The sequence below is a fragment of the Triticum urartu genome, chromosome 6A, assembly GCF_056163025.1.
Source record: "Triticum urartu cultivar PI428250 chromosome 6A, HENAU_Tu73, whole genome shotgun sequence".
Taxonomy (NCBI): Eukaryota; Viridiplantae; Streptophyta; class Magnoliopsida; order Poales; family Poaceae; genus Triticum; species Triticum urartu.
The window spans coordinates 98,103,064-98,117,075 of record NC_141878.1 but is presented as its reverse complement, the minus strand read 5'-3'; the positions used below and the strand labels follow the sequence as shown (position 1 = coordinate 98,117,075).

General features: G+C 40.6%; 1 protein-coding gene, 1 long non-coding RNA gene and 1 pseudogene across 3 annotated transcripts; 1 reads left to right on the top strand and 2 right to left on the bottom strand.

The window, feature by feature from the left end:
* Positions 1 to 345: 345 nt before the first annotated feature.
* Positions 346 to 2,718, bottom strand: LOC147964215 (uncharacterized). Of its 2 annotated transcripts, XR_015609066.1 has the most exons (5): positions 2,478 to 2,718; positions 1,744 to 2,402; positions 1,313 to 1,422; positions 876 to 985; positions 346 to 549 (listed from the first exon to the last, which is right to left on the bottom strand). It is a non-coding gene; the product is annotated as an uncharacterized LOC147964215 (long non-coding RNA). The 2 variants fall into 2 exon arrangements; XR_015609065.1 differs by having other exon boundaries at positions 1,744 to 2,718.
* A 5,776-nt stretch (positions 2,719 to 8,494) lies between these two features.
* Positions 8,495 to 9,818, top strand: LOC147964214 (uncharacterized; annotated as a pseudogene).
* Positions 9,819 to 10,476: 658 nt separating this feature from the next.
* LOC147964213 (uncharacterized) lies at positions 10,477 to 12,413 on the bottom strand. Its single transcript, XM_087526685.1, has 3 exons — positions 12,377 to 12,413; positions 11,107 to 11,484; positions 10,477 to 11,027 (listed from the first exon to the last, which is right to left on the bottom strand). Exons 1-3 carry the CDS (start codon positions 12,411 to 12,413, stop codon positions 10,477 to 10,479), a joined length of 966 nt encoding a protein of 321 aa, XP_087382811.1.
* Between the last annotated feature and the right edge of the window lie 1,599 nt (positions 12,414 to 14,012).

Genomic DNA, 14,012 nt, shown 5'->3' with positions numbered 1-14,012 from the left:
TGTACTCTCCTAGAGGTCAAGGTTGTTTCTCACAGTTCAATCGAACATTGATGATGGCCAATCTAGAAATCAGATCGTACAACCCAATGGTGCCAATGTCTACTATTATCTAACTGATAGTAGGACACATGATACAGAAAAGGGCATGCATGAGAGTTGATTTACCACTACATATTCTACCAAAAATACCTGTCTGCATACCTTGGAGTATATCTCACGTACATCATTATTAAAAAGTTAATGACATGAGCTACTTAGTAATATTCTGTTGTTGATCTGGCAAATCACTGAATCAAACAGTTCATTTGCCCATGAGTTTAGATTTCTGGCAATTTACTCACAAGGGGAAAAAAGGTGCAGCTTCTTTAGAACATGCCAACACAAAAATGTAAATACGTAACAGAAGTGGGCAAGAGGGAAAATAGATGATGGTATTTACACGGAGGTTATGGAGCTGAATTTCTCCCTCTGATGGCCAGTTATTAGATACCCAATCTTCGTACATTGAAAGAGAGGCCTCTGTTATGCTTCTTGTTGGGAAGATTTGCCCTGAAGTAAGAAGGCAGAGAGATTAAAAGTTGGGAACACAACTTCACACAGGGCTTAATCCATGTTTTCAAATCATTCATCTATCTCTTAAAAAACATCACTTTCTCTATAGACAATGTAAACTAAAACTGATGACAATTATTTTCAGCAGACCAAGAAAGAACAATGGTTTGCACTGAATCAAATAGTTCATTTGCCCATGAGTTTAGATTTCTGGCAATTTACTCACAAGGGGAAAAAGGTGCAGCTTCTTTAGAACATGCCAACACAAAAATGTAAATACGTAACAGAAGTGGGCAAGAGGGAAAATAGATGATGGTATTTACAGGGAGGTTATGGAGCTGAATTTCTCCCTCTGATGGCCAGTTATTAGATACCCAATCTTCAGACATTGAAAGAGAGGCCTCTGTTATGCTTCTTGTTGGGAAGATTTGCCCTGAAGTAAGAAGGCAGAGAGATTAAAAGTTGGGAACACAACTTCGCACAGGGCTTAATCCATGTTTTGAAATAATTCATCTATCTCTTAAAAAACACCACTTTCTCTATAGACAATGTAAACTAAAACTGATGACAATTATTTTCAGTAGACCAAGAAAGAACAATGGTTTGCACTGAATCAAACAGTTCATTTGCCCATGAGTTTAGATTTCTGGCAATTTACTCACAAGGGGAAAAAAGGTGCAGCTTCTTTAGAACATGCCAACACAAAAATGTAAATATGTAACAGAAGTGGGCAAGAGGGAAAATAGATGATGGTATTTACATGGAGGTTATGGAGCTGAATTTCTCCCTCTGATGGCCAGTTATTAGATACCCAATCTTCATACATTGAAAGAGAGGCCTCTGTTATGCTTCTTGTTGGGAAGATTTGCCCTGAAGTAAGAAGGCAGAGAGATTAAAAGTTGGGAACACAACTTCGCACAGGGCTTAATCCATGTTTTGAAATCATTCATCTATCTCTTAAAAACATCACTTTCTCTATAGACAATGTAAACTAAAACTGATGACAATTATTTTCAGCAGACCAAGAAAGAACAATGGTTTGCCAAGAAATACTAATGAAACTAACAATTACCATTGTAAGTTCTAGCATATTAGGAATTTCATTTCATTTACCATGTAGTACAAAACCTAAGTATTGTCTGGAAACATGTACGTCAAATAAATATAGTGGAAAGGACCACAACGACATACCTGCAGGAGAGCCACAACTTGAGCAGCAAATTGCAAAAGAACTTAGTTTGCTTGAGGAAATATCACATGTTAAAATCTCCATGGTTCCCTAGATTCATAAACATCATCACCCTACAGGCAAACATGACTTGCCAAAGCGGATCAGACTACAACATCCAAACTTACCAATAAATCGAGGAAATGTGAAAACATCAACGCTGTTATGGCAAGCACGACAACCACTTTAGAAATTTGAGCTTTAGTCATGTCGCTGCATATTTGGAACATCATAATGTTATTCCTACTGAACCTTGTGTTAGCCATTTGAATAATTACAACTAAAATGATATGTGACCTTCTATATTCCTTTTGTAAATGTAATACTGTAAAGAATCCTATATCTGGCTAAATTGACTACCTAATGTCCATGCTTATATAGCAAAAAAAGGGAAGATTAATGTCCACGCTTATACAGCCCACCTTTCCCCATACAAGGATGTACACGATTATTTTGTTTCTGAAAATATTGTTGATAGTGTATACACACAACCTCAAATTCTCAACTAGGAAAAAACAAATCTAATCATCACTGAACTATTGTGCTTCTTTTGCATCACATCTCCATGAAGAATCTGCCACCGTGGTGGATGGGGAACTCCCATGGGGTGCTACATCTGCATCTACAGCAGAGGATAGGAAGAGAAGGTGAGGTGTAGAGGTGGCAGATCCCGGCCAAGAAAGAAGGAGGGACGAACCTGGGGCCGCCGGAGATGCGCCGGCGAAACCTTGGCCGAAACCCTAGCCACGGGGGTGGGGTTGCAAGCGGGTGGTAGAGGCCGGAAGCGGAGAATCTGTCTGGAGGGGAGGGAGGTGCGGACCGTGGGGAGCTCGGGAGCGTGCTGCGTGTCGCCGGAGCTCGTCGGAAGTGGCCAGCATGGGTAGTGGCGGCGGCGAGGAGTTCATGGGCGAGAGGGAGAGGAGGCGAGCCCGTGTGTGTGGTCGTGTCTGTTTTTTTTTCTTTGCAAATCTGATCGGACGGTGGGTTGAATCGCACAAACTACAGGGACTCTTTTGCAAGAATGAAACGTTTTCTCTGATAGTCACTTAAAAACGGACTGCGGGTTGATTTCTTAGAAACGGGGGGACTTTTTTGCAAAAAGCCTAACAACGGACAACCAGAAAAAATCGCTGCTTTATTAGTAGGGAAAGATATAAATAAATATTTCTCTGTCTCTTATCTGATTATCCGTGCAATATACAAATACCTCGAAAATAAAAGTTCTCCAAATGCCCTGAAAATTAAATATGATTTTTTCTAGAATATTTGAGGATTTATGGAACTAAGAACACACCAGGGGGGCCAACCACCTGCCCACGAGGGTGGAGGGCGCGCTCACCCCTCTAGGGCGCACCCCCTGCCTCGTGGGCCCATGGTGGCCCTCCTCAGCTTATTCCTGCACCCACACACTTCATCTTCCTCCCCCAAACACGAATAACCAGCTCAAACCCGAGTCCAAGCTTGTTTTGCTGCCATCTTCTATCTCCTTGCTCAAAATACCTCTCACAAAACTGCTTGGGGAGATTGTTCCTTGGTATGTGACTCCTCCATTGGTCCAATTAGTTTTTGTTCCAGTACTTTATTCATTGCAAATTTTTGCTACTTAGGTGACCCTGTTCTTGAGCTTGCATGTCAAATTTATATGGTCAAAAGTAGTTTTGATGCATGATATAGGCCCTAGGCACTTGTAGGAGTAGTTGCTGTCAATATTATTGAGTTTGGTTTACTTTTATTTTGAAGTTACTAAAAAATTTCAGAATTTTTCAGAGGAAGAAAAATGCTTAGTAAAATGTTCCAAGGTGGTTCTTCAAGGAATCAAGGACCCATACTTGCAATGCGTGATGCTGACGAAGAGCCACCAAGAGACGCTCCTGTGCGTCCTTGTGAGTGGCCTTCTGAAAAATTTATGAATTGGGCGGGAATAAAAGAGGAATTCAACGCATATTTGCGTAACGCTGATCTCGTGAGCTTCGAGGAAGAGACGTGTTGTCAGTATCATAATCTCACTAGTTCCTTTGTGGGGAGATTTGAATTTTCAACTTCAGGTAATTCTCCAACTGTCCTGTTTGATCTTTATGATAAATCTTATACCATGGTCTTAGAGGATTTTACCACTGCTTGCAAACTTCCACAATGGGGTAGTATAAGGGATCCTCGCAAATCTGAATTTAGAGATTTTTCTTGCTAATATAACTGTGGGAGAAACTAGAGATATTACACAAGCTACCATAGGGAGCATTCACTTTTCTGCTATACATTATTTTGCTCTCTTCATAGGTAGATGCATAATTGGTAAAGACAAGGCATGTCACATGTGTGTCCCCGATCTTAGTATTCTTAGGAGTGCTGTGTTAGGAGACAAATCATATAATTTGGGAGCTATTGTTGCACGTAGGTTGCATCTTAATAGACGTAATGGAGATTTCTTGGGTGAAATTTATGCAACCGCGTAGCTAATTTTCTTCGTATAGATGTACGTGAAGATGATATTGAATTACCTCCTGCCTATCTAGATTTTAATGCTATGATTCACCACCAGTTTGTCGAGAGGAACGAATCACCTCTCCAATATCGACTAATCTTTGACAGACGCCGTGTTGTCCGTATTACTCTCCCTGCTCCTGCTTTCTTTGATTATCAGGCAAGAGGAGGATATACCATTACCAGAGAGGAGGCAGATGAGTACAAGAGGAGAGAGGAGGCTGCTTGTCGCCACGCTACAGCTCAACAGGCGATAGCTGCTGCATCACAGTACGACCCCGCTACTATTATGGATATCAGCCAGGCCAACTGTGGCCATAGACCAACTTAGGCCAAAAGCCTAAGCTTGGGGGAGTACGTATTTCTCACCGACATTACATTTATGTTCACACACTCATTGCTAGATGTCGGTGCTCATACTTTTTCATTGTATCATCCATGCTAGTTTACTTTCCTTTTTATGCTTTCTTCTTATGTGTTTAACAAACCTTAAGAAAAACAAAAAAATTTAGTTGTAACTTTTAATTAGTTTACTTTCCATACTTGTAGTAGTAATTAAAAAAGAAAACCCAAAAATATTTCTTGTTCTTCTTTTGCTTGTTGGGAGCTTTCCCGTGTAAATAGTTTTATTTCTTTTCTTTTCTTTGGGGTCGATAGGAGAAGACCGTAATTAAATTGTTGAAGTGGCTCTTATATGCATTATTGTTGATCTGACAAAAAAGCCCATATTGCCTTTTCTTCTCATGTTTATTAAATGCCTGCAGATTCCACTTAGTCCAATGCACGCGCAGTACTATTATTATTATTCACATCATTCGGTCGTGCAAGTGAAAGGCAATTATGATATATGATGGACTGACTGAGATGAGAAAAGCTGGTATGAACTCGACCTCTTTTGTTTTTGTAAATATGATTAGTTCATCATTCCTGATTCAGCCTATTATGAATAAACATGTTTGCAATGACAACTAGAGATCATAGTTTCTTGTGACATGCTTGATTAGCTATGAGTTATAATGGTTTACCTTGCGTGCCAACATGCTATTAAAATGGTTATGATGTGGTATGATATGGTGGTATCCTCCTCTAAATGATTTAAGTGACTTGACTTGGCACATGTTCACGCATGTAGTTGAAACAAAACCAACATAGCCTTCACGATATTTATGTTCATGGTGGATTATATCCTACTCATGCTTGCATTCGGTGTTGATTAATTTTAATGCATGTTCATGATTGTTGTCGCTCTCTAGCTGGTCGCTTCCCAGTCTTTTGCTAGCCTTCACCTGTACTAAGCGGGAATACTGCTTGTGCATCCAAATCCCTTAAACCCCAAAGTTATTCCACATGAGTCCACTATACCTACCTATATACGGTATCTACCTGTCGTTCCAAGTAAATTTGTATGTGCCAAACTCTAAACCTTCAAATAAATATCCTGTTTTGTATGCTCGAATAGCTCATGTATCAACTAGGGTTGTATGTATCTTCCATGTTAGGTGGGTTATTCTCAAGAGGAGTGGCCTCCGCTCCTCACTCACGAGATAAATGGCTGGTTACCGGGATGCCCAGTCCCATGCTTTATGCAAACTAAATCAAAATAATTGCAAACAAAACTCCCCCTGGGACTCTTGTTAGTTGGAGGCACTCGTTGTTTCGAGCAAGCCATGGATTGATGCTTGTGGTGGAAGGGGGAGTATAAACTTTACCATTATGTTTGGGAACCGCCTATAATGTGTGTAGCATGGAAGATATCTCCATCTCTTGGTTGTTATGTTGACAATGAAAGTATACCGCTCAAAATAGTATTCACCTCTGTTTCAAAACCGAGCTCTGGCACCTCTACAAATCCTTGCTTCCCTCTACGAAGGGCCTATCTAGTTACTTTTATGTTGAGTCATCATCCTCTTATTAAAAAGCACCAGTTGGAGAGCACCGCTGTCATTTGCATTCATTATTGTTAATTTACATTGGATATGACTTGACTGGATCTCTTTTACCATGAATTACAATGTCTAGTCAGTCCTTGGTCTTTAAAGGTGCTCTGCATTTATGTTTTGCGGTCTCGGAAAGGGCTAGCGAGATACCATCCTGTTATATCATATTATGATAGTTTTGAGAAAATGTTGTCATCCGAGATTTATTATTATGGCTCGCTAGTTGATCATGCTATTGATATGAGTAAACTTGAGACCTATGTGTTATTGCAAATGTGGTTAGTTATAATCTTTGCTGAAAACTTGAATGCTGGCTTTACATATTTTCAACAACAAGAGCAAACAGAGTTTGTAAAAGTTTTTCTTTATCACTTTCAGTTTATCAACTGAATTGCTTGAGGACAAGCAAAGGTTTAAGCTTGGAGGAGTTGATACGTCTCCAACATATCTACGTTTCCAAAAACTTTTGCCCTTGTTTTGGACTCTAACTTGCATGATTTGAATGGAACTAACCCAGACTGACGTTGTTTTCAGCAGAACTACCATGGTGTTATTTATGTGCAGGAGCAAACGTTCTTGGAATGACCTGAAACTTCACGGAGACACTTTTCAGAAAATAAGAAAAATACCTGCCAAAAATGAAGGCCAGGGGGGCCACCACCTTGCCACGAGGGTGGGGGGCGTGCCTGCCCCCCTAGGGCGCGCCCCCTACCTCGTGGGCCCCTGTTGCCTCCCCGGCTCCAACTCCACCTCCATATATTGAGCTTCGGGGAGAAAAAATCAGAGAGAAGAAATCATCGCGTTTTATGATACGGAGCCGCCGCCAAGCCCTAAAACCTCTCGGGAGGGCTGATCCGGAGTCCATTCGGGGCTCCGGAGAGGGGAATTCGTCGCCATCGTCAGCATCAACCATCCTCCATCACCAATTTCATGATGCTCACCACTGTGTGTGAGTAATTCCATCGTAGGCTTGCTGGACGATGATGAGTTGGATGGGATCTATCATGTAATCGAGTTAGTTTTGTTAGGGTTTGATCCCTAGTGTCCACTATGTTCTGAGATTGATGTTGCTATGACTTTGCTATGCTTAATGCTTGTCACTAGGGCCCAAGTGCCATGATTTCAGATCTGAACCTATTATGTTTTCATCAATATATTAGTGTTCTTGATCCTATCTTGCAAGTCTATAGTCACCTATTATGTGTTATGATCCGTTAACCCCGAAGTGACAATAATCGGGATACTTACCGGTGATGACCGTAGTTTGAGGAGTTCATGTATTCACTATGTGTGAATGCTTTGTTCAGGTTCTCTATTAAAAGCAGGCCTTAATATCCCTTAGTTTCCGTAAGGACCCCGCTGCCACGGGAGGGTAGGACAAAAGATGTTATGCAAGTTCTTTTCCATAAGCACGTATGACTATATTCGGAATACATGCCTACATTATATCAATGAACTGGAGCTAGTTCTGTGTCACCCTAGGTTATGACGGTTACATGATGAACCGCATCCGGCATAATTCTCCATCACCGATCCATTCCCTACGAGCTTTCCATATATTGTTCTTCGCTTATTTACTTTCCCGTTGCTATTGCTATCGTCACTATAAAATACCAAAAACATTACTTTTACCACTGTTACCTTTTGCTACCGTTATCACTACTATCATATTACTTTGCTATTAAACACTTAGGTTGTGTTTGATAGCAAAGTATTATATAAACCAAAGTATCAAAAACTGCAATAATTTTGTCTCTAGGTATGAGATAACATGGTTTTACCATAACAGAGCTTTTTTGAAGTATTTACAATACATAGAAAATGTTTGGTTGTTGCCACAAAACATAGTATTGCAGCCTAGCCGTTGCGTTCAAACTTCAAACACTCACAGCTGCCTAGCCGTTAGCAGTGCAAGTGCACGCAGCGGCCGGCTGTTTGAATACTATTTCTGTTGAGCTTTTGTAGCTAGCTAGCTTGATATCCCTAACCATCAGCGTATATAACAAACTGAGGGTAGCTTGTGTATACAAAAAAGATCACCCATGGCACGGCGTCTCACCTGGTGGTGAAGCTACACATAGACGGAGTGGCTTGCCCTTGTTCGCGTCACCATCGAGGCACAGCGGAGCTACGCATGGAGGTGGCGACCCAACACGTGGCGTAGTTGGCCAGTCATCCATGTCACTGTCGGGGGGCACGAAGAGCTGCGCGAGAACTGGAATCACGCGGCCACTGTCGGCACATTCACTACTTGCATCATCTCTGTCCTCTGTAAGTCCTCCTAGTTGCTCCATCAATGTGGGCGAATTTTTTGAAGCGTAAACACCGAGAAGATGATGAGTGAGCCATCATCGAAGCCGTATACAAAGGCGAGAGAGGTTCAAGCAATCACCAACGTATTCACACTTCCATCCTTACAGGGCATAAGTACATGAGAGAAATTTTAGAGGGTCATGAATTGAGATGTAAAAGAGATTTTCGGGTGGAAAAATATGTATTTCATAATTTGGTTAAGTGCTTTCGAGAGATACAACTTCTTATAAACCCTTTCGGCGAATGCAAGCAACCGTACTCTACAAGGGAGATTTCAACACAGTGGTCAAACCATAAGTACCTATTTCAATAAAGTGCTACAAAGTATCATGTCATTATCTGGACAGCTCATACAGTTGCCACCAGTTAATGTTCCTTTGAAGGTTTCAAGCAACCCTAAATTTATGCCGTACTTTCAGGTATGCATCTTGTATCTTGTTGTTCTTACATATAATTAATAAATATTGTTACGTATTTTCATCAGTATTTCTTGTCTTTATGAAGGATTGTATCGGAGCAATTGATGGGACGCATGTTCCAAGTAGCATATCTCTGAGACTACAAGACCCATATCGCAATAGAAAAGGAACATTATTACAAAATGTCATGGTGGCATGTAATTTTGATAATCAATTCGTCCATGTTAGTGCGGGCAGGGAAGGTTCAGCTTCTGGTGCTCGAGTGCTACAAGATGCACTAGAAAATAATTTCTATGTGCCAGAGGGAAAATTTTATTTGGTTGATGCAGGATATGCAAATACACCTAATTTTATTGCACCCTACCGAAATGTCAGGTACAAACTAGTTCTTCTATTAGAGCAACAACCCTAAAGTGCAAATACACCTATCTTCATTATGTTTTGAATTTCAGGTACCATTTGAACGAGCAAGCCAAATGCAACCAAAGGCCACAAAATGCTAAAGAGCTATTCAATATCAGGCATGCATAACTCCGTAATCACATCGAGCGCATCATTGGCGTTGTGAAGAAGCGTTTCCCGGTATTGAAGTGTGCTTCACATTACCCAATTGAATCTCAACCTGATATTGTCATAGCAAGTTGTGCACTTCATAACTTTATTCACAATCACGAGGGGGGTGAACAATGGTTTGACCAGGTTGGCTCCAATATTGACCCAACACATATAGTTGATATTCCAAGTGGGGATGCAAAATACAAAAGTGATGTACAGTCTCTCAATGAGCGGCGTGCATTGGGTCATTCAAAAAGGGATCAAATTGCTGAATCAATGTGGAAAGACTACTATGAGTATCTCCAGGAGCGCGCTAGAAGAAATAGCACATGACTTGTGCAATTGTTGAAGAAAGAATAAAACTCATATGATCAGTAGAATCATTTTATGAAAATAATGTAGTAGCTTTCTCATTCATGAATAATGTACTTTACATTTCTATGAGTAGATATGTAATAAATAATGCAAGTATCAACTTGTGCAACAAATATTAGTGCGTCATGTACCATGGAATTTTCTTCTAAGGACCTGATCAAATGTGCAAGGTCCACGAAAAATATTATTGCGCTATATATACAACTTAAATATACTATCACCTACAAGCCGGGTGCACAAATAACATGGCGGAGGTAACAAAAATAAAACGACTGTAATTGGAAAGGAACTGGAGTGCCATCAAAATAAAAGTTTAGAGCTGAGACAAATGTATGCTGAGATACATTCTTGTTCCTCTTTTTAACCATGGTATTGTCCGGGGTGATATTTCTTTACAAAAACACAAAACTAAAGTAATATGAACCAATAAACCAATAATATAGTATGAAAGAATTTTATTTTTCATATGAAAATAACTAGAACGAATTATTGCTTTAAATTTGATGGCCAAGCACTTGCTTGAGGATCTCTAGAACAACATCATGCTCCACTGTCATGAAGATTTCACGGTCAACTCTTTATCCTTTCAGATACTCGATCATCTTCAGATGATCACTTACTGAGAGATCTGGTAGGGTCTTAAGTTTGACAATGCAATTGGCAATGCAATAAGGATCTTTGTCAGGATATTTTTTTCCATCTGTGCCATTTTTACTTCTCTATAGCTCTCAATTTGTTTCGTCTTTACATCCACATAAGTTTTAAGTTCTTCTTTTCTAACATCAACCAGATCTTCAATCGCTGTTTCTTTGCCTCTCTTAGCCTTACCTTCATCATTGCCTTTAGAAGTCCTAGCCTTTTTCATAGGTGGTGGGTCAGGAAGTGTGTTCATGTGTTCTGTGGGAATTTGGCTACTGTTATTCTCCATACGTTCTGTGTTGTTACCAGGAAATACTTCAACATCCTCACCATATATGCCTTCAGTCCACTCGTAATTATGACCTTCAAAGCCTGGAGCTGGTAATGTTGGACTAGGCGAATTAAGCCCAGCGGCATCTAGAACTTGTTGTGTGAAGCTTTCCCCTTGTGGTAAATCTGTAGCTGGACTGGACTTCTCTTCAACCACATCAGTTGTCCTCTTACAACCCTTCCCCTCCGATGTTTTACCTTGGTACAGAGGAATAGATTGTAAACTACACGCAAGCAAGATCTTATGCTAAATTCATTACATGTGAAACCAACGTACCATCATAAATTGCATGCAAGTCATCATAGTAAGGGAAAGCTTTGTATCTCCACTTTTGTTGTTCTTTGCTCAATTCATCCCATTTTTCATCAATGGTTGTTGACATTTTTGTATTAGGATCAAAACTGAAGCCACTCTTCTCTACAATAGATTTGACAACAAAATATTCTCTCTTCAACCGCTGCTCTCTAAATTTTAGTTGACAAACAATGAAATTAGCTCTTGGAAACTGATTATTCAATCGTGTAGTCATGGAATTCCATCCTTCTTTCGTCCATCCATTCTGACCACGAAATCTAGCTGCATCTGCATACTCTTTCATCACAGAAACGAGCAGGTCTAGTTGAGCAGTGGTCCATGATGCTCTCTTTTTCTTGTCTGCAATTGGGAAGCAAAATGCATCAACGTTCAAATCAGCACAAACATCAGAACAATTTACAAGGATCCAACTCGAAATAATATCAGAGTTATCCTAACTATCTCATTCAAACAAATCAACTTTAGTAAATCTTAATATGTCCTGCATGAGGCCACACCATGGATTACACGAAGCAAAATATTATATCCTTATATCAAACAAAATAATAATAGTGCCATCACCACAGCACACTAGCTAGCCATGCATGTAGAATACACTCTAGGATCTAACCAGAATCAGCACAGTGAGCTAGACAGACTGAAAAATGTGCAACAAACTTCTACATGGAACTGATGCATCCAGACACAGCTAGCTAACATAGCAACCAAACCATCCCCGTCTCCTAGTTATAATCCATCTGCTGCTGGCCGGAGCTGATTAACACTCTCAGCTAGCTAACATACGGGCCATGAGGAGCCCGAAGGGATACCAATCTGAATTATCTGAATGGAAAACGGCAAAATCGCTATGGTATGACAGATTTCAGACAAATCGGGCTATGGCGGCCGACGACAACGGAACAGCCGGCCAAACAGACTTCAAGCAATCAACAGCATCGGCCATCCGCGACCACTGGCCAGTGCCAATTGTGATGCTAGGCGCACTCTTGCTCCCCCAGGCGCTGGGGTTCGTCGCCGACGGACCACACGTGGGGGTCCTCGTAACCTCCTCGCCTTCTCATCAACAATGACCGGACGGTGTCGAGGGTTCGAGGTTATGCGTCACGGCGTCGTCCGCAGATACCAGCGGCATGCAGAGTGCAGAAAGGCATGGCCTTGCGAGGAAGGGGCTGGCGGTCGGCGGGGAGAGGCAGGAGGAGCGATGAGGGAAGATGAAGGGCAGAGTAATCACCTTTGGTCTCTCCATTGTTGTCTCTTTCCTTCCCCATGGCCGCCGAGGGAGATTTCTTCAAAGACAGGAGGGCGGCGGCGGCGTCGTAGGAACGAGGCGAGAGCGAGTTGTTGAGGAGAGTGCGGAAGGATAACGACGCCAGTCCCTTCTTTTCGCATTCTCTGTTTTTTTTTAAAACGGGTCCGGGGTTCTTTTTATTATACAGAGAAAATACTGCAGTTTGTGAAATACTACAATATTAAAACAGCAATTGTTAGGGGCAATCAAACATCTCATTGTAAATAAAACTACAGTAATCTCAAAAACTGCAGCATTCTCAAAATGTTTAGAAAACACTTTGCTATCAAACGGGGCCTTAGCTGCATATATTAAGTTTCTAGGTGTGGTTGAATTGACAACTCAGCTGCTAATACTTGAGAATATTCTTTCGCTCCCCTTGTGTCAAATCAATAAATTTGGGTTGAATACTCTACCCTCAAAAACTGTTGCGATGCCCTATACTTGTGGGTTATCAATCTATCATGTAATCGAGTTAGTTTTGTTAGGGTTTGATCCCTAGTATCCACTATGTTCTCAGATTGATGTTGCTATGACTTTGCTATGCTTAATGCTTGTCACTAGGGCCCGAGTGCCATGATTTCAGATCTGAACCTATTATGTTTTCATCAATATATGAGTGTTCTTGATCCTATCTTGCAAGTCTATAGTCACCTATTATGTGTTATGATTCGTTAACCCCGAAGTGACAATAATCGGGATACTTACCAGTGATGACCGTAGTTTGAGGAGTTCAGGTATTCACTATGTGTTAATGCTTTGTTCTGGTACTCTACTAAAAGGAGGCCTTAATATCCCTTAGTTTCCGTAAGGACCCCGCTGCCACGGGAGGGTAGGGCAAAAGATGTCATGCGAGTTCTTTTCCATAAGCACGTATGACTATATTCGAAATACATGCCTACATTATATCAATGAACTGGAGCTAGTTCTGTGTCACCCAAGGTTATGAATGTTACATGATGAACCGCATCCGGCATAATTCTCCATCACTGATCCATTGCCTACGAGCTTTCCACATATTGTTCTTCGCTTATTTACTTTCGTGTTGCTATTGCTATCATCACTACAAAATACCAAAAACATTACTTTTACTACTGTTACCTTTTGCTACCGTTATCACTACTATCATATTACTTTGCTACTAAATGCTTTGCTGCAGATATTAAGTTTCCAGGTGTGGTTGAATTGACAACTCAGCTGCTAATACTTGATAGTATTCTTTGGCTCCCTTGTGTCGAATCAATAAATTTTGGTTGAATACTTTACCCTCGAAAACTGTTGCGGTCCCCTATACTTGTGGGTTATCAGTCGTCGCCCCGCTATAAGACTCGGCCCCCTGCCGCTCCATGGCCGCCCTCACACACAGTACACATACACACAAAGACAGATTTTTCTTAATTATTTTATGTTTTCTGTTTTTTAGTTTTTTACACTTTTAGTTTATATAAATGTTAGATTAATGTCAAATTGTTAGATGAATTAGATAGAAATGTTAGATATATTAATGTCAAATATTAGATGAATTAGATAGAAATGTTAGATATTAATGTCAAATGTTAGATGAATTAGCTAGATATTA